The sequence below is a fragment of the Eleutherodactylus coqui genome, chromosome 1 (genome assembly GCF_035609145.1).
Source record: "Eleutherodactylus coqui strain aEleCoq1 chromosome 1, aEleCoq1.hap1, whole genome shotgun sequence".
NCBI lineage: Eukaryota > Metazoa > Chordata > Amphibia > Anura > Eleutherodactylidae > Eleutherodactylus > Eleutherodactylus coqui.
The window spans coordinates 532,817,949-532,843,944 of record NC_089837.1 but is presented as its reverse complement, the minus strand read 5'-3'; the positions used below and the strand labels follow the sequence as shown (position 1 = coordinate 532,843,944).

Genomic DNA, 25,996 nt, shown 5'->3' with positions numbered 1-25,996 from the left:
GAAGGAAGATTATCGACTGAGGGAGTTAGGAGGATTCCTAGGTAGGGGAGCGAGGAGGGACACCACTGGAAAGGGAATGCAGATCTCAGGGATTTTTCGTCTGTTTTAGGTAGGTTAATGCCCATCATTTGCGATTTAGTGGCGTTTATTTTATAGTAGGAGACCGAACTGAAATGCTGCAGAGTTGATACCACTTGGGGAAGTGAGGTTTTCGGGTTTGTTAGGGTTAATATTACGTCGTCGGCGAATAAGTTAATTTTGTGTGGGCATGTTCCTATGGGGATGCCTTCAATATTCGAGTTGTTTCTTATTGTTTCTGCCAACGGTTCCATCATCATTGTGAAGACGAGTGGGGATAGTGGACATCCCTGGTGTGTGCTGTTGGTAATTTGAAATGGTTTGGACAGGACTCCATTGGTTAGAACTGAAGCTGACGGAACAGTATAAAGGGCATTCACGGCCGAGAGGATGGGCCCGGAAAAGCCGAATTTCTCCAGCACGCGACGCATGTACCCCCAGTGCACCCTGTCGAATGCTTTCTCCGCGTCCAGGGCCAGGAGCAGAGAAGGCATTCGAGTGGCGCCGGCCCTCGCTATGAGGTTGATCAGACGTCTAGTACCGTCTGGAACCTGCCGTCCTCTTGTGAAACCCACCTGGTCGTGTTTAATAGGTTGGGGCAGAATAGGAAAAAGTCGATTGGCTATTATTTTCGCATACAATTTAATGTCAGAGTTGAAATCCGTTAATATTTTAATGAGATGGAAAATATCTGCCCTCTGATATGATTTGTTGGGAAAAAATATGGTTAGATGAGATTTCCAAATCATTGCGTTCAGTTTTCTTTACATTTTACAGAGCGGCTGAACTATTTTGGAATTGAGGTTGTAGTTTTTATACAGTGAAGTTTATCAGGTTTCTATAAATTATAACATTGCTTTGAAGTGGTGACATTCTGCCAGGTGTCAAAGAGAGATCCATCAGATGGCATTGTGCTATACCTGTATATACCTGCTCTCCTCCGTATAACATCCTCTCTCAGCCATGCAGCGTGATGCAACAGGATCCTGGAGTGTCCGTGAGAAGACTTTATAGTGTGGAGATATCCCCCAAGTCTTCTTGGGCTCACAGGAGATATCGTTAGCGGCGCTCACTGGAGATCTCTGTGACGGCCCAGTGGATGCACGGCTAATCTCCAGGTGTAGTCAGGAGCGCCCGCGGCACAGGCAGATAGAAGCACAATCTACTATACAAGTTCTTTGCTATTGTGCACAGCGCTGCGGTATTATAGTTCTTCCATAAACAGCATGCAGTGAGCCTCCTCTAGTGGTGGCTACAGGCAGCAGGCCATCAGGGAACTTTATGTCTGTGCAGGGCTTGTGGAGCTCAGACCACCAGGACCATATTTAGGGTTTATGCTGTTCTAGGCATTTATACTGCTAATGCTCCATTGTTCTGATTCAGGCTCTGGGTGCCCAATAATATTCAATATATCTCAACTAAATCCAGCTGTTTCAGAGGGACCGGACAGCTTCCGGATGCACATTGGGGTGTCCTGACTCATTTGATGACAGATGTTGAAGGAAAAAATCTGCCGGGGACTGCAGCGCTCAGAGGAGACTGGAAAGGAATGGAGGAGTCAGGAGCCGGAGAAAAGTCATGAAGTCTCAGACTCTGGTAAAGGGGTGAGATCTCTTCTCTGCGTCGTAGAGGCGTCTAGTAGCCAACAAGCTCTACAAGCAGATGAAGAGGTCACTACACACAAGGAGCCTCCGAGAGCCTCTTATAGGACAAGGGGGGAACCACTGTTAGGGCCCCCGGTGACAAGACCGGTCATCTAATCACCACAACTCTCTTCATTTACAGATGGAACCGCATGCGGAGTTTTACAGCAAATCACCAACTTCTTCTGGGGGTACAATTTTTTTTACAAATCATGTATATAATATCTAATACAGTATATGGGAGTGTTGTTTTTCAGTGTCCTCTCTCAGGGGTGTCAGCGGAGGCTCTAGTCTAACCCGGGCTCTGAGAGCAGAGGATGCATATATGCTGCATACTGGATGGATGATGAAGAATGATGCAACCATTTATTGCTTGAAATTCACCAAAACAATAGAACCATATTTTTCTTTTTAACAAAACATAATCTACAAATCTGTGTAATAACGGACGGTGAGCCAATTATTGTATAAATACTAGATCAGGTCTGCACTGAATGCAGCAGCTAAGGAATAGACAAGTTACCACCATACTACAAAATATGCAGGAAGATAAGCAAAACCCCAAAATACACTGAACCAAGAAACGGGAAGTCAAGCATAGTATCAGGAAGAAAGACCATACACCACAACATGTCTTACATCTATGATCAATCAACACCAATTGTAGCTCTGCTCTGTGGAGTAGCATCCTGAGTACCTTGTACATCCCCTAGTAATGTTAAAGATTAGAGATAAGTGAGCACACTGGTCCGAGCTTGATGCTCGTTCGAGTATTAGGGTACTTGAGATGCTCGTTACTCGAGACGAACACCACGCGGTACTCAAGTCAATTCCATTTCCTTCTCTGCATGTTTAGCGCCATTTTCTGGCCAATAGACATGCGGGGAAGGCATTACAACTTCCTCCTGTGACGTTCCAGCCCTATCCCACCCCCCTACAGTGAGTGGCTGGTGAGATCAAGTGACCGCCAAGTACTTAAAGCGGTCCCGCCCGCGGCTCGCCTCAGACACACACTGGGAGAGCATAGGGAAAGTGCTGCTGCTGATATAGGGAGAGTGTTAGCGTCTTCAAGAACCCCAACGCTCCTTCTTAGGGCCACATCTGACCGTGTGCATTACTGTTGTGGCTGCTGGGAGCAGTTTTGCACCATTTTTTTTTTCATCTCGGGCTGTGCAGGCCATTACAGCTATAGCGTTCTCAGTCTGCAGTGTATTATACGGAGTATAGGGAAAGTGAGGCTGAGATAGGGAAAGTGGTAGTGTAGGATCCTGTCTTCAAGAACCCCAACGGTCCTTCGTTCGGCTACCTGTGACCATGTGCATTTTACTTTGGGCCTGCTGGGAGTTGTAGTGCTTCCATTTTTGTATTATGCAGCTAGGCCTGTTTGCAGCCTTTCGTCATATTTTTTTCAGGCTGCAGTGCCGTACAATCCCACTCTCACCGTGAAAGTGCACGCAAATATTTCCTAGCCTGCTGCTAACTACCTCATTTATACCGTTCTGTGTCTGCAGTGCATTATACAGCGGTCTCACCGCTAAACAGTACTGTAATATTACCGGGGCCCCTGCAGAGTATTTCAGCTCTGCCGCTGTGCAGAGCGTCTCACAATACCCTTTCCTTTGTGGGGTTGAGATCGCCGCAGTTACCAGCACTATCCACTGGCTTTAGAGTCTTCTCCCCCTCCACACAGCCTCTATTATCTACAAGTCTCTGCGAGCGGTAAATTACCCCTAGGTATCAGCGCAAGACACAAGTCACAGCATAGAGCCTCCGCTATCTACAAGTCTCTGCGAGCAGTGAATTACCCCTAGGTATCAGCGCAAGACACAAGTCACAGCATAGAGCCTCCGCTATCTACAAGTCTCTGTGTGCGGTGAATTACCCCTAGGTATCAGCGCAAGACACAAGTCACAGCATAGAGCCGCCGCTATCTACAAGTCTCTGCGAGCAGTAAATTACCCCTCGGTATCAGCGCAAGACATAAGTCACAGCATAGAGCCTCCGCTATCTACAAGTCTCTGTGTGCAGTGAATTAAGCCACAGTTGTCAGTGCTGTACAGTGGGGTAATTTATTTGGGTCCTGCTCTATTCATAATCTGCCATGATGAGGAGTAGGGGTAAGGGTCGAGGACGCGGGCCTCCAAGTGAGGGTGTGGGGAGAGGCCGAGTTCCCGGGCGTGGTGAATCGCAGCCGGCTGCTGCAGGATTAAGAGAGAGGCAAGTTTCTGGGCTCCCCAGCTTCATATCACAATTTATGGGTCCACATGGTAGACCTATATTACAAACAGAGCCGTGTGAGCAGGTCCTGTCGTTGATGGCAGAAAATGCATCCAGCAATGTATCGACCACCCAGTCTTCTAAGCAGTCCACTACTCCCGGCTTAGGGACTGCAACTCTGAATCCTCTGGCTGCTGCTCCTCCTTCCTCCCAGCCTCCTCACTCCATTACAATGACATATTCTGAGCAGGCAGACTCCCAGGAACTGTTCTCGGGTCCCTGCCATGAGTGGGAAAAACTGGTTCCTCTCTCACCTGAGGAGTTTGTCGTGACCGATGCCCAACCTTTGGAATATTCCCGGAGTCCGGGTGATGAGGCTGGGGACTTACGGCAACTGTCTCAAGAGCTTTCAGTGGGTGAGGAGGACGATGACGATGAGACACAGTTGTCTATCAGTGAGGTAGTAGTAAGGGCAGTAAGTCTGAGAGAGGAGCGCACAGAGGATTCGGAGGAAGAGCAGCTGGACGATGAGGTGACTGGCCCCACCTGGTTTGCTAAGCCTACTGTGGACAGGGCTTCAGAGGGGGAGGCAAGTGCAGCAGCAGGACAGGTTGGAAGACGCAGTAGGGTGGGCAGGGGTAGAGGCAGGGCCAGAGCGAAGAATCCCCCAACTGTTTCCCAAAGCACCCTGTCGCGGCAAGCTTCCCTGCAGAGGGCTAGGTGTTCAAAGGTGTGGATGTTTTTCAGTGAGAGCGTGGACAACCGACGAACAGTAGTGTGCAACCTGTGTCAGCTGGGGAGCCACCACTACAGCCTCATCACAACCAGCATGCGCAGGCATATGATGGCCAAGCACCCCATAAGGTGGGACGAAGGCCATTCACCGCCGGCGGGTCACACTACTGCCCCTTCCCCTGTGCCTCAACCTGCCACTGAGATCCAACCCCCCTCTCAGGACACAGGCACGAGCGCCTCCCGGCCTGCACCCACACCCTCACCTCCACTGTCCTCGAACCCATATCAGCGCAGCGTTCAGCTGTTGCTAACACAAGTGATAGAGCGAAAGCGCAAGTACGCTGCCACGCACCTGCACGCACAAGCTTTAAACGTGCACATTGCCAAATTGATCAGCCTGGAGATGCTGCCGTACAGGCTTGTGGAAACGTAGGCTTTCAAAAACATGATGGCGGCAGCGGCCCTGTGCTACTCGGTTCCCAGTCGCCACTACTTTTCCCGATGTGCCGTCCCAGCCCTGCACCAGCATGTCTCCCGCGACTGTTGTACGGTCTGACAGAGCAGACCGACCTCTGGCTTTCGCCGCTGAGCCTCCAACCGGGCATGGTCGTGTGTGACAACGGCCGTAACCTGACGGCGGCTCTGCAGCTCGGCAGCCTCACATGTGTGCCATGCCTGGCCCACGTCTTCAATCTGGTGGTTCAGCGGTTTCTGAAAAACTGCCCCCACATGTCTGACCTGCTCGGCGAGGTGCGCCGCGTCTGCGCACATTTCCGCAAGTCCACCACGGAAGCTGCCACCCTGCAGACCCTGCAACATTGGTTTAATCTGCCAGAGCACTGATTGCTGTGCGACGTTCCCACACACTTCAGTTCTATGCTGCACATGTTGGCCAGGCTGTATGAGCAGCGTAGAGCAATGGTGAAATACCAACTCCAACATGGGCGGCACAGTGGTAGTCAGCTTCCTCATTTCTTTACAGAGGAGTGGGCCTGGATGGCAGATATCTGCCAGGTCTTCGTAAACTTTGAGGAGTCTACCCAGAGGGTGAGCGGTGATGCGGGAATCATTAGCGTTACCATCCCGCTGCTTTGCCTGCTGAGAAGTTCGTTGCAAAGCATAAAGGCTGACGCTTTGCGGTTGGAACAGGAGATGGGGGATGACAGTATGTCGCTTGATAGCCAGTCACCCACATGTCTTTATCTCAACGCATTTTGGAGGAGGAGGAGGGGGAAGAGACAGCTGGCCACACTGCAGAGAGTATCCATGCTGCTTGCCTCTCATCTGTTCAGCGTGTATGGGCTGTGGAGGAGGCGGAGGATCCTAAAAGTCATCTTCCTAGTGAGGACAGCCATATTTTGCATACTGGTACCCTGGCACACATGGCTGACTTCATGTTAGGCTGCCTTTCTCGTGACCCTCACGTTAGACGCATTCTGGCCAACATGGATTACTTGGTGTACACCCTTCTCGACCCACGGTATAAGGAGAACCTTTCCACTCTCATTCCCGAAGAGGAAAGGGGTATAAGAGTGATGCAATACCACAGGGCCCTGGTGGAAAAAGTGATACTCAACTTCACATCTGACAGCGCTAGTGGCAGAAGACTCAGTTCCGAGGGACTAGTAGCAGGGGAGGTGTGGAGATCAGGCAGCATGTTCAGCGCAGGCAGGGGAACACTCTCCAAGGCCTTTGCCAGCTTTATGGCTCCCCAGCAAGACTGTATCACCACTCTCAGTCAAGGCTGAGTTGGAGGGAGCACTGTAAAAAGATGGTGAGGGAGTGCGTAGCCGATTGTACTGCCGTCCTCTATGATGCCTCCGCTTCATACAACTATTGGGTGTCAAAGCTGGACATGTGGCATGAACTTGCGCTGTACGCCGTGGAGGTGCTGGCTTGCCCTACCGCTAGCATCTTGTTAGAGAGGGTGTTTAGTGCAGCTGGGGGAATCATCACGGATACGGTAAATCACCGCTATGGGAAGTCCTTGTGCACTCGCAGCATAGGCGAGCCAAAGGAACCCAAAGACTGTATTAAACCTGAAGAAATCACAGTGCCCAAACATGGCCGACTTTCACTGCGGCGAGGACAAATGCCTCTGCACAAACCCTCAGCAATCGTGGGCATAGAGTGGACTCCAATGCTTGTACAGCTGTGAATGTCTTATTAATGCAGTAACGCTCCTCTTGTTTGGCCCAAAGCAGTGTCTCAGATAACTGTGATAACACGGGAGAAAATACATGTTGCCCAGTGCTAATCCGATGACCCCAAACAGGAGGAGGAGGTGGCATTAGAAGGCCAAGAAACCATGACCAGGACCCGCTATAGTCTGTGTGGGAAGTATGTGAGCGGGCCCAGGGTAAGGCTCGGTCCAAGCCTCCACCTTGTGTGACCCAAGGTGCCCTGAGTTACATAGCAATGGGAAATCCATGTGTCCCCACACAGATAGCTCAACACTGCAAGGGGAAGTCTTTGAGTTCCTCGGGCTTGCATATGCTGTCACTGCACAAAGATGGTATTACACAGGAAGAAATCAGAGTGCCCAAACATGGGAAAGTTTCGCCCCGCCAACGACCTTGGCCTCGGTCCACAATTCATGGGAAGACTTAGTGCACCCATAGTATAGACAGACCCTTGTAACATTCCTGTAGCAAAGGTATAAACAGACCCCAGTAACATTTCTTTAGTAAAAGCATAGGCGGACCCCAGTAACATTTCTGTAGCAGAAGTATAGGCAAACAAACACCAGTAACATTTCAGTAGCAAACGTATGGGCGGACCCCAGTAACATTTCTGTAGTAACAGTATAGACAGACCCCAGTTACATTTCTGTAGCAGAAGTATAGGCAGACCCCAGTAACATTTCTGTAGTAACAGTATAAACAGACCCCTTTAACATTTCTGTAGCTGAAGTTTAGGCAGACCCCAGTAACATTTATGTAGCAGAAGTATAGGCAGACCCCAGTAACATTTCTGTAGCAAAGGTATAGGCAGATCCCTGTAACATTTCTGTAGCAGAAGTATAGTCAGGCCCCAGTAAAATTTCTGTAGCAGAAGTATAGGCGAACCCCTGAAACATTGGTGTACCATGAGTGTAGGCGAAGGCCGGAAAAATTAGTTAGTTAATAGAGATGAGCGAGCGTACTTGGCCACGCCCCTTTTTCACCCGAGTACCGCGATTTTCGAGTACTTCCGTACTCGGCGGAAAAGATTCGGGGGGCGCCGTGGGTGAGTGGGGGGTTGCAGCGGGGAGTGGGGGGGGGGGAGAGAGAGGGCTCCCCCCTGTTCCCCGCTGCTACCCTCCCCGCCGCCACGCCGCCCCCCGCCCCCCGGCGCCCCCCGAATCTTTTCACCCGAGCACTGAAGTACTCGAAAATCGCGGTGCTCGATCGAGTAATTACTCGAAACGAGTACGTTCGCTCATCTCTATTAGTTAACAGTATAGGCGAGGGCCAGTGTACCTCTGAAAAATGTACCTCTGAAAAATTGCTCAACCGAGAGGGCAGGTGAAACCCATAAATATATTTTAAAGATACAGCTCGCTGTTGCTTAATTTGTAGCAGAGCCTGGAGGCAGCTCTGTTAAAACAATTGGTTTATGTTAAAGTATCAATACTTTTGAAACTTTGAAAAATTGTAAAAAAAAATGTAAACAGAGCCTTTTGGGCGGCAGAAAAATTGGCAGTTCAGCGTGATGACATGCTGTTTCAGGAGGAGGAGTAGGAGGACTAATATAGAGAGAGATTGATAAAGCTAATTCCCCCTTTTTTTCCGGTGATAGAGAATGCTTTTTTCTGCGGTTGCAGTGAAACAAATCTTTAGATTCCGCTGCTCTCCGCCGGTGGAAAGGAGAAGTCTGGGTAAATCTAGGCTTTGTTCATCTTTATGAGTGTAAGCATGTCGGCACAGTCAGATGACAGGCGGGTATGCTTGTCCGTGATGATTCCCCCAGCTGCAGTAAACACCCTCTCTGACAAGACGCTAGCGGCAGGGCAAGCCAGCACCTCCATGGCGTACAGCGCAAGTTCGTGCCACGTGTCCAGCTTTGACACCCAATAGTTGTATGGAGCAGATGCGCTGTCAGATGGGAAGTTTACCATCAGTTTGTCCACCAGGGCCCTGTGGTATTGCATCACTCTCGAACCCCTTTCCTGTTCGGGAATGAGAGTGGAAAGGTTCTCCTTATACCGGGGGTCGAGAAGGGTGTACACCCAGTAATCTGTAGTGGCCAGAATGCGTCTAACATGAGGGTCAGGAGAAAGGCAGCCTAACATGAAGTCAGCCATGTGTGCCAGGCTGCCAGTACGCAAGACATTGGTGTCCTCACTAGGAAGATCACTTTTAGGATCCTCCTCATCCACAGGCCATACAAGCTGAACAGATGGGAGGCAAGCAGCATGGGTACCCTCTGCAGTGGGCCCAGCTGTCTCTTCCCCCTTCTCCTCCTGATCCTCCCCCTCCTCCTCCTAATCCTCCTCCTCCAAAACACGCTGAGATATAGACATCAGGGTGCTCTGACTATCAAGCGACATACTGTCTTCCCCCGTCTCCTGTTCTCACCGCAAAGAGTCAGCCTTTATGCTTTGCAGCGAACTTCTCAGCAGGCATAGCAGAGGAATGGTGACACTAATGATTGCAGCATCGCCGCTCACCATCTGGGTAGACTCCTCAAAGTTTCCGAGGACCTGGCAGATGTCTGCCATCCAGGCCCACTCCTCGGTAAAGAATTAGGGAGGCTGACTCCCACCACGCCACCCATGTTGGAGTTGGTATTCCACTATTGCTCTACGCTGCTCATACAGCCTGGCCACCATGTGGAGCGTAGAATTCCGCTGTGTGGGCACGTCGCATAGCAATTGGTGCTCTGGCAGATTAAACCGATGTTACAGGGTCCTCAGGGTGGCAGCGTCCGTGGTGGACTTGCGGAAATGTGCGCAGACGCGGCACACTTTGCCGAGCAGGTCTGACAAGTGCGGATAGTTTTTCAGAAACCGCTGAACCACCAGATTGAAGACGTGGGCCAGGCATGGCACGTGTGTGAGGCTGCTGAGCTGCAGAGCCGCCACCAGGTTATGGCCGTTGTCACACACGACCATGCCCGGTTGGTGGCTCAGTGCGAAAGCCAGAGGTCGGTCTGCTCTGTCAGACCCTGCAACAGCTCGGGGGCCGTGTGCCTCTTGTCACCTAGGCTCAGTAGTTTCAGCACGGCCTGCTGACGCTTGCCCACCGCTGTGCTGCCACGCCACATCGACTGCTGACAACGTGCTGCTCACGTTTCTTAATTGAGAGGTAGAGGTTGCATAGGAGGAGGAAGGGGAGGGTTTAGAGAAGGTGGCATAGACGGTCGCAGATACCAGAACCGAGGAAGGATTCTGGGTGTGGGTAGGACGTGAGCGGTCCCAGGCTCTGACTCGGTCCCAGTCTCCACCACAATTACCCAATGTGCCATCAGGGACATATAGTGGCCCTGTCCACCAGTACTTGTCCACGTGTCCGTGGTTACGTGGACCTTTCCAGTAACCGCGTTGGTGAGGGCACTATTGATGTTGCGGGAGACGTGCTGGTTTTTGAAAGCCTCCGTTTCCACAAGCCTGTACGGCAGCATCTTCAGGCTGATCAATTTGGCAATGTGCACGTTTAATGCTTGAGCGTGCGGGTGCGTGGCGGCGTTTTTGCGCTTGCGCTCCAACGCTTGCGCTAGCAAAAGCTGGACGATGCACTGTGAGACATTGCTGGATTGGGCTGAGGACAGCGGACGTGAGGGTGTGGGTGCAGGCCGGGAGGCGCTCGTGCCTGTGTCCTGAGAGGGGGGTTGGATCTCAGTGGCAGGTTGGGGCACAGGGGGAGAGGCAGTGGTGCGACCCGGAGGCGGTGAACGGCCTTCGTCCCACCTTGTGTGGTGCTTGGCCATCATATGCCTGTGCATGCTGGTGGTGGTGAGGCTGGTACTGGTGGCTCCCCGGCTGATCTTGGCGCGACACAGGTTGCACACCACTGTGCGTCGGTCGTCTGCGCTCTCACTGAAAAACATCCACACCTTTGAACACCTAGCCCTCTGCACGGTGGCTTGGCGCGAGGGGGTGCTTTGGGAAACAGTTGGTGGAGTCTTCACTCTGGCCCTGCCTCTACCCCTGGCCACCCCATTGCCTCTTCCAAGCTGTCCTTCTGCTGCACTTGCCTCCCCCTCTGAAGACCTGTCCTCAGTTGGCTTAGCGAACCAGGTGGGGTCAGTCACCTTATCATCCAGCGGCTCTTCCTCCGAATCCTCTGTGCGCTCCTCCCTCGGACTTACTGCCCTTACTACTACCTCACTGATAGACAACTGTGTCTCATCATCATCGTCCTCCTCACCCACTGAAAGCTCTTGAGACAGTTGCCGTAAGTCCCCTGCCCCATCACCCGGACCCCGGGAACTTTCTAAAGGTTGGGCATCGGTCACGACAAACTCCTAAGATGAGAGATAAACCATTTTTTCCCAATCAAGGCAGGGACCCAAGAACAGTTCCTGGGAGTCTGCCTGCTCATCAGAATGTGTCATTTTCATGGAGTGAGGAGGCTGGGAGGAAGGAGGAACAGCAGCCAGAGGATTCAGAGTTGCAGCAGTGGACTGCGTAGAAGAGTGGTCGATACATCGCTGGATGCATTTTCTGACATCCACGACAGAACCTGCTCACACTGCTCTGTTTGTAATAAAGGTCTACCACGTGAACCCAAAAATTGTGATATGAAGCTGGGGACCACAGAAACGTGCCTCTCTCCTAATCCCGCAGCAGCCGGCTGCGATTCACCTGGACCAGGAACTCGGCCTGTGCCCACACCGTCACTTGGACCTCCGCGTCTACGTCCACGTCCTCTAGCCCTACCCCTACTCCTCAGCATGGTGTATTACGAATAGAGCAGACACAGAGCGGTCTGAATAATTATGGAATTATTGGCGTACAGTTGGCGGCTGACAGCGGTTATGTAACGCTAACTCCAGGCAGAAACAACGAATAAGGAAGGCTGCAAACAGGCCTAGCCATGCAATAGTGATTCACTACAACAGCAGCCAGGCAGTAAAATGCACACGGTCAAAGTTAGCCCAACGAAAGGGCTTTTATTTAAACTTTTTGACAAAGAATACAGGCTATATAGCGCCTATATGACTTTCCCTCTATCAGTGGCTGTCGCTGCATACTGTGCATGAAGTTGACCGCACACACAGAGCAGTGTAAAAATTTATGGAATTATTGGCGTACAGTTGGAGGATGACAGCGGTTATGTAATGCAAACTGCAGCCAGAAAAAAATTATACGCAAGGCTGCAAAAAGGCCTAGCTGTGCAATAGTGAAGCACTACAACTCCCAGCAGCCAGGCAGTAAAATGCACACGGTCACAGGTAGCCCTAAGAAGGACCATTGTTGGGGGTCTGTCAACGAAGACCAGTGCGGATGTTGCCTGAGTCCAAATTCAAATGAAAGTTATAATGAGTACTCAGAGGAGAACCATAATATGCCACTACACACACAGTCTAGTGAATCAGAATGAATTCTACTTTATTGTTGAACATTGCTAGTTTTTATGCAAGATGAAAAGAAGGCGTATCCAAATGTTACCTGATACTAAGTATCAAACTACTTTACTTCTGATATTGCTGACCAAGTCCTCATTCCAGCAGATTACAATATGGCTGTAAATCAAAGCCTTCTAAACAAAAGGTATCAGCAAAACTGTGTGAAGTGGACATCAAACAGTTGTATACGATCATAAAGATTGACTCCACACTGTCTGAGTACAAACTTAATTACACCTCTTCCCAGACCAGAATGTAATCTTTAAAGTCCATCATGTTAAGTTCAACAATTTGCACATCAAAAGAGGGGGCATTGTTTCTAGTTTGCACATAAAACTGGTTTAGTCACCTACTTAGTATATTCAGTACATTCTGGTCAAAGGTTCAAACTTGTATTCAAGATGGCTGAATGAAATAATACATTTAGTATTTTAAAATCGTCATCCAAATAGACGCTTGAATATACCTTTTGACATATGATTCTATATCCAAGTTCTATTAGCAACTTCCGGAATGTTTTACATATTTTTCATTTCCATAATACATAACATTATATAACCAAATAACTAATGTCACATTTATTACACGGTTTCCTTATCTTTCTTATGCTGGGTTATTTAAAAAATAGGATTAACCCCTAACATAATCCCCCATTTGGACATCAGAGCCACCATTTTCTCCTGGTTCTGTCACACGTTGGTGCCGGTTTCAGCCGGGTCCCCAGGTAGGAATGGTGCACTCTATGTCCATCTAGGGTATCAAAGACATTTAAATGGGTGCAGAAAATCGGCATTCATTACATTTAGCTATGCATGAAATTATTACCTTTATTGCAATATATACACATAAGATTATACTAGTCGGACGATTGCAGAGTATTTGAGAGTAGCTGTTACTTCTGTTGCCTTAATTTGTTGACATTTCCCGATTTCATTAGGGTCACAAGTAAAATTGGTACACACTTCAGCCAACGCAACATTTCTCACCTGAAACCGAGTCATATTCCCCCAATGTGTATGTTCAATGGCATCGCAATGGGGACAATATTCATATATATATTAAGGAAGGTGGTTTCCTGAACAACATTGTCATCTACTACATCACTATCATTGTGTAATTTTGAGTATATGTCTCGAAGAGTCTCTACAGGAGTGGGGACGGATAATAGACAAGTCTGCAAAATGTCCTCTCCACTCCTGAGGTTGGGCATACACATGTGGGAAATATTTGCCCATCCAGTCCATCGCTTCTCAATGTGGATCGTTTGTAGTGGTGTTTCCCAATAAGAGGACAGTCCAATAAGACAAAATGCAGATGTCAAAGTCAAAATGCCCAGTACCCCCCCCCCCCCTCCCAAACAACGCTGAGATCCCACCCATCACTTTTCCTCTGGCTCGGGAACTTTCTTGCAGTGGGAGGCGTGTATCCAGGTAGCTCTCCCTTCCACTTTTACCGAAATGGGCGTTGTCAACAGAACTTGGTATGGTCCGTCAAACCTTGGGTCCAAGGCCTTTCTTACGTGTCTTTTTACAACCACCCAGTCTCCACGCTGCAAGGGGTGAGTCCCCTCTAGGTTGTCAGGGTCTGGAATTGGGGAAAATACTAGATTGTGTGTTATTTTCAGTTTACGACATAGTTCTTGTACATTTTCAATAACCTTATCACACCCCTGCTGCAGGCCTGTGGATGGTACAGGCCTAATCTTGGCATAGAGCCAAGCAACACTTCTTTTAACTTAAGCGTACCATTTTAGTTCTTTCAACTTTGTCTAAACTCTGCGGGTGGTATGGAGTGTGAAACGCTTGTTCCACTCCAAGGGCTGACATCACCTCTCGCATCACTTCACCTGTAAAATGTGTACCTCTGTCACTCTCAATTGTCTCTAGTACCCCAAATCTACATACAAGTTCTGACACAAGTTTAGTCGCTGTACATTGTGCGGTGGCTTTGGACAGGTCCACGCACACAAGGACGTACTCATACCCACCTGAGTTGGGAAGCTGGATGTAGTCGGTCTGTAGCCTCTGGAAGGGGTACAATGGTCGGGGTGAGCATTTTCGAGGGGTCTTCACCACCTGACCAGGATTGTGTAATGCACACACTTCACATGCCTTGACATATGCTTTTGCCATCCTGTCAAATCCTGGGGCATACCAGACCTTGTCTACCATTGAAACCATAGCATTGCACGAGGCATGTACCTTTCCATGGGCCAGTGACACCAGAGTGGGGTAGGCAGAGGTCGGTAGACATGCTCTATTTCCCATCATCCAAACGTTCTCTACCTTCTTTCCTCCTGCTAGGGCCCATCCCTCCTCCTCCATCCTGGTAGGTTTAAGTACCACATTGGTCGGAGAAGTGGTCCCCGTCGGTGTGTCCGCACCCTCCTCAGAGGTTCCCACCTCCGTATCAGGGTGAGGGGCCGACCGAGTCTTTACCTTGTTGCACACATGGTCCTTTCTGTCCAGTAGCCTTAGCTGCTCTATCGGCCTTCTCGTTGCCCTTACTCTCCATGGACTGACCCTGGGTGTGTGCTTTAACCTTCACTATGGCCACCTGTTCTGGCAACATGATAGCCTTCATCAATGCACTTACAGCTTTACCATTCTTTATCGGCTTGCCTTGAGCTGTAAGGAAGCTCCATGCGTGCCAAATAGGCCCATAGTCGTATGCCACACCAAACGCATACCTGGAATCTGTGTAGCTGTTGGCAGTTACACCTTCAGCTAGTTTACAGGCTTCAGTCAAAGCGCACAACTCGGCCTCCTGTGCTGACATATGTGGAGGCAGTGGTTTACTTACTAGTACCTCGTGCAGAGTGACCACAGCATAACCCGTGACAAAACTGCCCTTCTCATTCAGGTATCTAGATCCATCCACAAACATTTCAAGGTGGGGGTTTAGGAGGGGTTTGTCAGTGACATGTGCGAACCCAGCTGTCTCCTGCTCCATGAGCGCTGCACAATCATGCTGGTGTTCTGCATCAAAGGCCTCCTCATCATCAGTCAGAGAATTTGCAAAAAGCTGGTCCCCTGTACTTACTCCCCCATTTGAATCAGTGTGACCTAATGGTAATAAGGTGGCCGGATTCAAAGTGGTGCAATGTTGAAATGAGACATTGGATGAAGAGTGTACTGCAAGTTCCATTTTGATCTGTCTAGCAAGGGACAGATGTCTACGGCTTACCTGTGTCAAGATACCATGTATGTCATGTGGGGTGTAGATCACCATGGTGTGATCTAAGACAACGTCAGAACTTTTGTCCAGTAGCGCCTGAACTGCTAGAACCGCTCGGACGCATGATGGAGACCCTCTAGCCACCGCGTCAAGATGGGCACTGTAGTATGCTACAGGTCGCTTTTTGTCACCATGCATTTGTGTCAGTACAGCGGTGGCGTGTCCCGCCATCTCAGTGACGTACATTTGGAAAGGTTTGTCATGGCCTGGCAGCCCCAGTGCGGGTGCACTGGTTATCTGTACTTTCAGCTGATAGAAGGCTGACTCGGCCTGCGGGGTCAGGGCAAATGGCCGTGAACCCAAACAGTCGTACAGAGGCTGCATGGTCATGGAGGCAGAGCGTCCATGGCCAATAGTATGAAACCAGTCCCAAGAAGGTACATAACTGGGCATGGGAGGTGGGAAGTTGCATGTCACTTACCACCTTCGTGCGCTCCGGCGTCAGGTGTTTAGTACCTGGACCTAGGCAGTGGCCCAGGAACACTACGTGAGATTTGCAGAACTGAAGTTTCTCTTTGCTGGCTTTACAGCCATTCTACACTGATGGAGGAAACACAAAAGGCTTAGTGATGCATTGAGGCAACTATTTGGGTCAGGAGTACATAAAAGAAAATAAAAATAAATCATCAACATATTACAAGAGGGCGGTGCCCTCGGGAATTGGCCAGGCGTCTAATGCATTTTCCAGCTTCATGCATCTGGTGAACTGGTTTTGGGGTATTCTGAGCCCCTTATGGCAGCACTGTCCAACAGTACTGCTTTCCTCTGAAAGTAAATGCAAACAAATACTGACAGTCTGTCGAGGTCCGTCTGACTGGTAGCCCAAAGGCTCGAAGGAATGACACTAAGAGCTTGTTCCTCTGCATGCGTAAGAGTGAGGACAGGGAGAGGTGTCGCTAGGTCTGCTGCCATCCAACAGAAGGTCGGGTGACTTTCAGACCCGGGGTGTATATGAGCCTCACCGGACGGGTGAAGTTCGATGCAACATCCCAAGGGTCCCATCACATCGGTTCCGAATATGCTTTCAGGACTTTCCAGCACAAGGAAGCGCGTGAGGCATTGCGACCCTTCAAACATTACCTCTAGCAGTTCAGTTTCTGCCAGCTGAATCGGCACTCCTGAAACCCCTTGCACCAATTACTGCTAGACAATCAGGCTGGTATTCTATTTAAAATAGAACCTTGTTGCAAAAAAAAAATATTTAAATATTAAAATCCCTATATGTTTTCTATTTTTGAGACCGTATAATTCACGTAATTCATTACAAGTTTCCTATTTCATCAGCCTTTTTCCTTCTTTCTATGACCCTGAATTTTATCTCTCTATGAAACAGAACAATAGCTAAAATATTAATAAGCAGCCAGAACATTCAGACTTTAAACAGCATTAATCATTAGTAATGACAAGAGGTATATTTCTCTGAGGATACGAATAAACACATAGAAAAGACAAGCTAAGCGCTTCTAACAGCGCAACATTTTCTGCATTTTTAACCCTTATATTCTTAAAAGCCCCCACAGATGTGAGTGGGGTATAACTTTCTTACATTTATATGAAAAAGACTAAAACGTACAACAAAGATTAGTTTACATAACATCAAGACATACAAGACAAACAATAATGGTTATTTGTCACATAATTGCCCCCAGATTCTGCATGAACTTACTTTATGTCCCAAAGGAACACAAACTATAAGAGGATTCCCTTTCTCTGATAACCCCTTCCTGCCACATCTACACTTGCCTCAATCCATCTGTCTAACATACTTTTATCCAACCTTTTGACTATCTCTGAATCTTTCCCAAACTTGCTGGTCTAAGACTCTCAAAATTCTAAACACCTGCTTTTCTCAACAACTTACTACATTCTCTCCCCACGGCTAACTTGCTTTCTCTGTCTTTTGCTATTTCTCCAGCTGTTTTCCATATAGGCATACCCCTTGCTCTATACGTTTCCCATCTGTTTGTATATTTTATAAGCTTGTCTGCATACGTCTCCCCCTTCCCTCTCCTTAATTATCTCTATGGGAGTCAGATAAGTTTTTTAGACTGTTCAGACCCCATGTGATTTGTCACACAGACCTTATTATTACTATAATTTTTTTATTATTTTTATTTTATTTTATTTATTTATTTTTCTCAACCACGAAGGTAATTTATTTCCCACTATTCATCACTAAGTATACAGGACCTTATATCACACAGTACACTAAGGACCCCTGGTCCCTGGTCCTGGTATAGTTTTACGGACTCACTACAGCAGTCTCTTAGACTGCTTAGGGGGGGGGGGGGGGTTTAGGGGAGACCAGACCTCTCTTCTAAGGGAACTTTTGGTGATATTATAACAGATTCAGTAAAAGCAAATTATGGCTAAAATGACACAGACTATCAACGTACAGATTTCGACAATTACTACAGGCAACATGGCAATATACACACAAGGGTTCTTCCGTCTAGCACGGTTACTAAGAACACCGTAAATAACAGGCAGAAGCATCCTATATAACATGCAGCGACTCACCTCCTGTCAACACGGGACTGAAGACAGGGGAGCCCAGAGCTAGAGTGGCAAGTCAAGGGCTTACCTTACACCAGTGTTTTGTAGATCTGGGGTCCCGTGGCCTCTGGTCCGGCTGGTCGGCAGGTAGGGTCGTCAGGTATCGGCTGCAGGTAAGGAGTTAGCCTCTGCCCCCACGTTCGGGCGCCAAATAAACTGTTGGGGGTCTGTCAACGGAGACCAGTGCGGATGTTGCCTAAGTCCAAATTCAAAGGAAAGTTATAATGAGTACTCAGAGGAGAACCTTAATAAGCCACTACACACACAGTCTAGTGAATCAGAATGAATTCTACTTTATTGTTGAACATTGCTAGTTTTTATGCAAGATGAAAAGAAGGCGTATCCAAGTGTTACCTGATACTAAGTTTCAAACTACTTTACTTCTGATATTGCTGACCAAGTCCTCATTCCAACAGATTACAATATGGCTGTAAATCAAAGCCTTCTAAACAAAAGGTATCAGCAAAACTGTGTGAAGTGGACATCAAACAGTTGTATACGATCATAAAGATTGACTCCACACTGTCTGAGTACAAACTTAATTACACCTCTTCCCAGACCAGAATGTAATCTTTAAAGTCCATCATGTTAAGTTTAACAATTTGCACATCAAAAGAGGGGGCATTGTTTCTAGTTTGCACATAAAACTGGTTTAGTCACCTACTTAGTATATTCAGTACATTCTGGTCAAAGGTTCAAACTTGTATTCAAGATGGCTGAATGAAATAATACATTTAGTATTTTAAAATCGTCATCCAAATAGACGCTTGAATATACCTTTTGACATATGATTCTATATCCAAGTTCTATTAGCAACTTCCGGAATGTTTTACATATTTTTCATTTCCATAATACATAACATTATATAACCAAATAACTAATGTCACATTTATTACACGGTTTCCTTATCTTTCTTATGCTGGGTTATTTAAAAAATAGGATTAACCCCTAACACCATTGGGGTTCTTTTAGACAGGATTCTACAGTTGCACTATCCCTGCCTCACCAGTACTGCCCCTATACTCTGTATAATTGACTGCAGCCTGAGAACGCTATAGCTGTAATAGCCTGCACAGCCCGAGATGAAAAAAAAAATTTTAGCGCAAAACTGCTCCCAGCAGCCACAGCAGTAATGCACATGGTCAAATGTGGCCCTAAGAAGGACCGTTGGGGTATTTGAAGACACCAACACTCTCCCTATATCAGCAGCAGCACTTTCCCTAATCTCTCCCAGTGTGTGTCTGAGGCGAGCCGCGGGCGGGACTGCTTTAAATACTCGGCGGTCACTTGATCTCGCCTGCCACTCACTGCAGGGGGGGTGGGATAGGGCTGGCACGTCACAGGAGGAAGTTGTAATGCCTTCCCTGTGTTTCTTTTGGCCAGAAAATGGTGCTAAACATGCAGGGAAGGAAATGGAACTGACTCGAGTACCGCATGGTGTTCGTCTCGAGGACCCTAATACTCGAACGAGCATCAAGCTCGGACGAGTACGCTGGCTCATCTCTAATTATTATTCATTCCAAGCATTGTATTCCCATTGCTGCCTGCCATTGCTTCATCTTCACATTTGCGCAGCAGCGCCCGGTGTGAACGGCTTTAAATACGTCAATTAAGATCAGGACTCAATCGGATCAAAAGATTATTTATATCCGCATCTGGTCCTATGAAGGAGGCCTGTGTTTTACGCACGTATTTTGGTGCATACAATCCGCAGTACACAGCCAACACGCGAGTACATCTGCATTTGCTGCGTATATAAAGCCTACAATGATGCGTATTACGTGCCAAAATAGGACATGCTGCGCATTTTGTGGATGTGAATGGCCCTATAGATCTATGGGCTTTGAGCATCATGTAATACGTGGGACATGTGCGCCCGTGTAAGTCAACCCTCATATGTGGAAGCGTGCTGAGAACCACATCACAAAACAGCCGCAATTCACGTTTTTGAGAGCAATTAACAATCACATGAAAAATGCTGCAAACCCGTAATAAAAACCAAAAGTATCATCTACGCGCTCTCGGGGTCATCATACACCCTGCACAGGAGCGGCCAGCTGCCAGGTGTTGGTGTTCTATGTAGATTTAGGTATATCTAGTCTCAGCGGTGTCAGCGAGGCTCCCAGCCGCGCAGCGTGATGCGACAGGATCCTGGAATGTCCGTGAGGAGACTTTATAGAGCAAGAGTATCCCCCAAATCCTAGCAGCGCTCGCTGGAGGTCTGTGGAGGGAATCCTCCTCCCGCATGATCTGCTGCTCAGAAGGAGACAATAAACAAGAAGTTCTTCCATCATCTGACCATAAAGACTAAAATCTGCACGTAGAAACAAAAAAATATTGCCGCCAGACGAGAAAGGGTTAAGGTGACTCCCCAATGATACCGAAAAATGATTGCACTGCCGCACTGCGCACAAGAATTGTGATTGTAAATATAGTAACACGTACAGTAGATAATCGTCCTGTGCTGCGGCCGCTCATAGCTGTGCGCTGGAGGCGGGGCTTCCCACGGTCTCCGTGGCTCCCGCACCTTGAAGGATGAAATATGATTCTACACAAGGGGCCAAAGGTTTTATGTTGAATCATTTTTATTGGAAGTGCCAATAAAAAACATAATCAAGCATCAAAAATACCATATTTTTTGTAATCAACCTATAGAAATCATCAAAGTGCTAACGACCACTTGTCTGTCCGTCCGTGTGTGCTGTGTGTTACATGCTCCACCCCTGATCACATGGTGGGATGTCATCGCAGGTCCTACAGCATTATAAAACATGCAGAGCCTGACCTGATGTCACTGTCACTGGATCAGTCACCTGGCCTCTGACCTCCGCCCTATGATGATTCATCGATAACGCCACCAGCAGACAAAAGACGACAGCACACGCCAAACCTCTATATAGAGAGGGAGGAGACCACTGGGCGAGAAACTGCACGCTTCTTTACCAGTCCTGGATCCACTCGGACCGGAGAGTGATAGTAGCTAATATGATTGAAGAGAAGCAGCATCCACGGATATTTATCTCAACACTTTAATTCATCCAGCATAAAACAACGTTTCAACCAAAGGCCCGGTTATTTGTGGTCGGAACGTCGCCATTCCTTATGACTACGAGGTGTATGTAAGATATGCTTATGCATATAAATCCTTAGCACCTCTAATCTGCTGCTTGACTTCTTCTTTAATTGTGCATGTGTGAGGAGGAGCAGAGCCATGCATGTGTGAGGAGGAGCAGAGTTGAGTGTGTGTTAGATGGAGCTGTGCATGTGTGAGACATAGGAGCAGAGCCATGGAAGAGCATGTGATCCGTCACCTGTGTGGGAGGAGTCCAGAGTCACATGACAAGGGGGTGATCAGTGTCTGCAGGACCCTGCTGTGTCAGTTGTGATCTCTGTTGTGTGGGGTGAAGAATGTATGTAGCAGAGCTGCGTGTGAGACTTGCATGTATGTCTTACCTGCTCAAGATTTAGCAATTCTACAGCCTCATTAGCATACAAACTAAGCAAACTGAGACAGTTTTGAGGTAAAACAAATATAAATCACGAGTTTATTTACTCTTTAGTATATACATTTAAGTGAAACTGTTAATTAACATGTAAAGCATACAGATCACATGGGTAACAAAGATAAGCATCAATACATCACCGAATAGTGTGGCATCGCTCCGCAATCGGGGGATCTCTAGGTACGATTGGTAGGAGGAATCTGAGAAAACGCCAGCACGTCTGCTAGACCACAAGTTGAGTCCCAAGGTTCCCCTGAAAATCCCCGTCCTTATATACTACTTTGTCATTATATAACATATCCGCTTCTGCGCACTTATGATTATACACGTCATGTTTATATAACTGATCAGTCTTACGCGCATACTCAGTATGGCATCTGGCACATTTTATCTCATGGTTTCTCCATCTGGTTTCTATTATTTTGCAACATCCCGTGACTATGAGTCATTCTAACCAGGAATATTCTTCACCGGCACAAAGGTTTAGTGAACTTAAGTAACCCAAGTGAAAACCATAGGTGATAAGTTGCATGATCACTTCACTACCTGAAACTGGATACCTTTGCTATACAGTCTTTCAACTCAATCTTGTCACACACGTATCACAATGTAGCAGAGCTGTGTGTGACACACACATGTAGCAGAGCTGTATGTGTGACATGCATGCAGCAGAGCTGTGTGTGACACATACATGTAGCAGAGCTTTGTGTGTGATGCACATGTAGCAGAGCTGTGTGTGCAACGTGCATGTAGAAGAGCTGTGTGGGGGACATTCATGTAGCAGAGCTGTGTGTGACGTGGAAGTTGCAGAGTTATCTAGTATCTATCCAACACCCTAGAGGCGCAATAACAGTGATGTCATCACAGGTCCTAAACCAGCAGCCATGTGCTTACAACTCCAATCCCTTTCCCTATATCATATCAGTCAGTGGCGCCACCAGAAACACTGGTACTATAATATCCTAATAATTACTAGCAACAATATAAACATAGGATTAACAGAAAGGGTATTGGAAGACGGGTGAGAGGATGGGGGGGGGAAGGGTTCAAAGTAGTGGATCCAAGCTATAATCTAATGTGTTGCATTAACATTTCTGCGCTTCCTTCATTTAGTAACCATTTGCGCTGTTTCCGTCCGTTATGGAGGTATTGCGTGTACTTATACAACACTGGTTGCCAGGTTAACTTATATGTGTGGAGCTTATTATTTCTAAGGACAAAAATGTTTTCATATTGGCAGTGTCCTGTAATTAGTTATCTAATCCTCTGGGGAGTCGGTGGTTCTAGGACTTTCCAGCGTCACTGAGAGGAGGACATGTGCCACCGCCCTCCTGAATTCCATAGGGATGTTTTCTCTTCCCAATGTCTGCCTGCTTTTAGTACCCAGCAGGGGTCCATTGCAGAGAGTCTGCAGGAGCATCGAGCCGGCTCTATGCCGGGAGCAGTTGCCTCCAGCCCAACAGCTGCTACTGCCAGAATGAGGGTGAGGAGAGGCTTGTTGGTCAGAGAGGACCTCCAGTATCCCAGCGGCATCGATCGAACACAACAGAAATGCAGACAGCCATTCTGTTAAATTCCTGCACAACTTATTAAAGACTCTGTGCTCGAGGGTAAATTCGGCAGAGGCAAGAGGGTGGCTTTATACATGGAACTACCTCCTTGAGCATGCCTTTGGCAGATAAAACGATTTTAGGGACCAAATATTTGTCCATCAGCGATGTGTCAAACAAACTCAAGTCTTCACATGTGGGCAAAAGGTAAAATGCAAGTATCGCTAGGAAATGTGGTTAATGGGTCAACAAAGGAACCCAAGAAGGAGAAGCCAGCTACTTCCCTCCTCACTGGTCAACGAACTACAAACAAACATGTATTGCCATCGCCCACCCTGAGACACGGATCCTGAGCGGAGTGGAGGTGACATCAGTATGTGAGATTTTCTCAATATTATCTTACTGATCGAGTCTACCATTCCAGAGGCCGCAGTGTTTCACTCTCAGTGCTGCATGCTACAATCCTTCATCATGTTGGAGCGGACATTGGGAGGACATATGAAGTGGTTGCTGAAGATGGATTTCACCCTGTTCCTTATCTGCTGGGTCTTTGCTCCATACACAATGGGGTTGAGGAGAGGTGGTAACATCAGGTACACGTTGGCCATTAAGATGTGAATATGAATTGGGACCATTTTTCCAAACCTGTGGACAACAGATGAGAGAACAACAGGAATGTAGAATGTGAGGATGGCGACGATATGGGAGGCACATGTGCCAAGAGCCTTGAATCTGGCTTCTTTAGAGGACAACCGAAATACGGCCCTAAGAATAAGAACATAAGAATAGATGATGAACATCAGATCCAACCCTACAATAAAAAGAGCCACCACTATGCCATAGATATTGTTGAAGGTGGTATCGGCACAGGCCAGTTTCACTACGGCCATGTGCTCACAGTAGCAGTGGTGGATGATATTAGCTGAGCAGAATGGCAGCTTCTTTATAAGGAAAGGTAAAGGTGTCATCAGTGCCACCGCTCTACTAACGGTCAACATACCGATATGTGTTATCAGCCATTTTGTTAGTATTGAGGCGTACCTTAGAGGGTTACAGATGGCCACATATCTATCAAACGCCATAGCCAGGAGTAGAGCTGACTCCATAATCGCACAGGAATGGATGAAGAACATCTGGGTGAGGCACGCCTCAGAGTAAATCTCATGAGAGTTTAACCAAAAGATGCCTAACATCTTTGGTGTTGTAGAACTGGACAAGGCTAGATCAATGGAGGACAACATGCAGAGAAAAAAGTACATGGGCTGATGGAGACTTCGGTCTATCCTGATGATGAAGAGCAGCGTGAAGTTTCCAATGAGTGATGTAATGTAAACCACGGTGAAGACAAATGCAAGGTAGAGGTAGAGATGTTCAAGGCCAGGTATACCCAGAAGAAAAAACTGGATGGGAAGCAACCTGGTGGAATTCATCTGAGACATGGCACTTTTTTCACATTCATGGAAGGTCTCTAAGAAGAATCATCAATAATGACATTGTGAAGGTAAAACCCTGTGTGCTGCCTACAAAACGTCTTCTCTATGGTCCATTAGGTGCAGATGTGTAGATGTGATTCTGTAGTAGGACAGTACACCATGAAGAGTCTAAGCTCTACTTTTATTGAAAAAAGGGAATACATGTTCTCCTTCAAAGCTTATGGACACTTCTTACCTTCTTCTGGATCAACCAGGGTGTTTTTCTGCATGTTACACTTGGCATGTGTATCTTTGAAGTTAGCAACACAACTAGGAGAGACTCAGAGTTATTCTGTTCAGGTCTCTGTCTCAGGTAGGTTACCACATTGTCATGAAGTAGTCCCCAGCACTGCTATCCTGTCCCTCAGGTAGTAGACTCTTCCGTAGTTCAATGATTATGGGCAGTTTGCATCAGCCCTGCTGTTCATCCGGATTTACTTAAACTGCGATCAGCTGTTGAACATGGTTTAGGGAACACTTGTTGCACCAACACTTTTTGATTTAAGATTTGCAAAACCAAGTTCACTTGATCTGCGATGAAAGGTTGAACCTAGAAGAAATATATCATGCTCAGTGATTGGTGACTGTGGTCAGGTGATCTTCCCAGCATTCATAGTGATAGTAAAAACATGTCCAATACCAGCAGCAAACATGGGAGTAATTTCAAGACATAGTAAAAGCCTATCAGCTCAGTCCGCCATCTTGGATTTCAGCTGCTAAGCTAAGTTCAACTAGTTTGATCCACCAAAAACTGTGTTGGTGCAATGATTTTCCACTTGGTCTTAGATCAACTCTTTGGTGCAACAAGTCCCAAATGCCTAATTCCATTCTAAATCTAAAAATACAGGTGAGACTTAATTTAATTTCCCACACAGTGCATGTCACCATGCCAGGGGTTCAGTGAGCTGGGGAGCTTTTTCAGGGTTTTCTTGTTCAAATTCTGATTCTTGATTAACCACATGATATCACAGGGTGTACATTTACTTCCTGGGTGGGCGGGGTTTATATGGAGTGGGATCACAGGCCAATCCTGCTCCATACAAGGCTGTCTGTCTGTGATAGCAGGCACTCTCTTGCAATAGCCATGATCAGTACTAACACTGATCACTGTTGTTAACTCTCTAAATACCCTGATTGTTGTTTCGGGGTCTCGAATGGCCCCCTGCGATGAGATTGCAGTGACCCAGAGTTGAGGGAAGACAGGAATGGCTCTGCTGGACTGCTGGGAGAAGAGGGAAGGAATGGTGGTGCTGGACTGGCGGGAGGGGAGGACAGGAATCATGGTGCTGGAATGGCAGGAGAAGAGGATAGTAATGGGGGTGCTGGACTGGGGGGAGGGATGAACAAGTATGGCGATGCTGGACACGTGGGAGGGAGGATAAAAATAGTGCTGCTGGACTGGTGGGAGGGGAGGACAGGGATGGTAATGCGGGACTTGTGGGAGGAGAGGAGAG

The 25,996-nt window shown here is 47.6% G+C and overlaps 1 protein-coding gene across 1 annotated transcript; it reads right to left on the bottom strand.

The window, feature by feature from the left end:
* Window positions 1-23,513: 23,513 nt before the first annotated feature.
* On the bottom strand, window positions 23,514-24,509 carry LOC136607363 (olfactory receptor 52K2-like). The gene has a single exon (XM_066589036.1). It carries the CDS (start codon window positions 24,507-24,509, stop codon window positions 23,514-23,516), a length of 996 nt encoding a protein of 331 aa, XP_066445133.1.
* Between the last annotated feature and the right edge of the window lie 1,487 nt (window positions 24,510-25,996).

Excerpts from the sequence above, each read along its gene's own strand:
- LOC136607363 (XM_066589036.1), bottom strand. The coding sequence starts at position 24,509 with ATGTCTCAGATGAATTCCACCAGGTTGCTTCCCATCCAGTTTTTTCTT.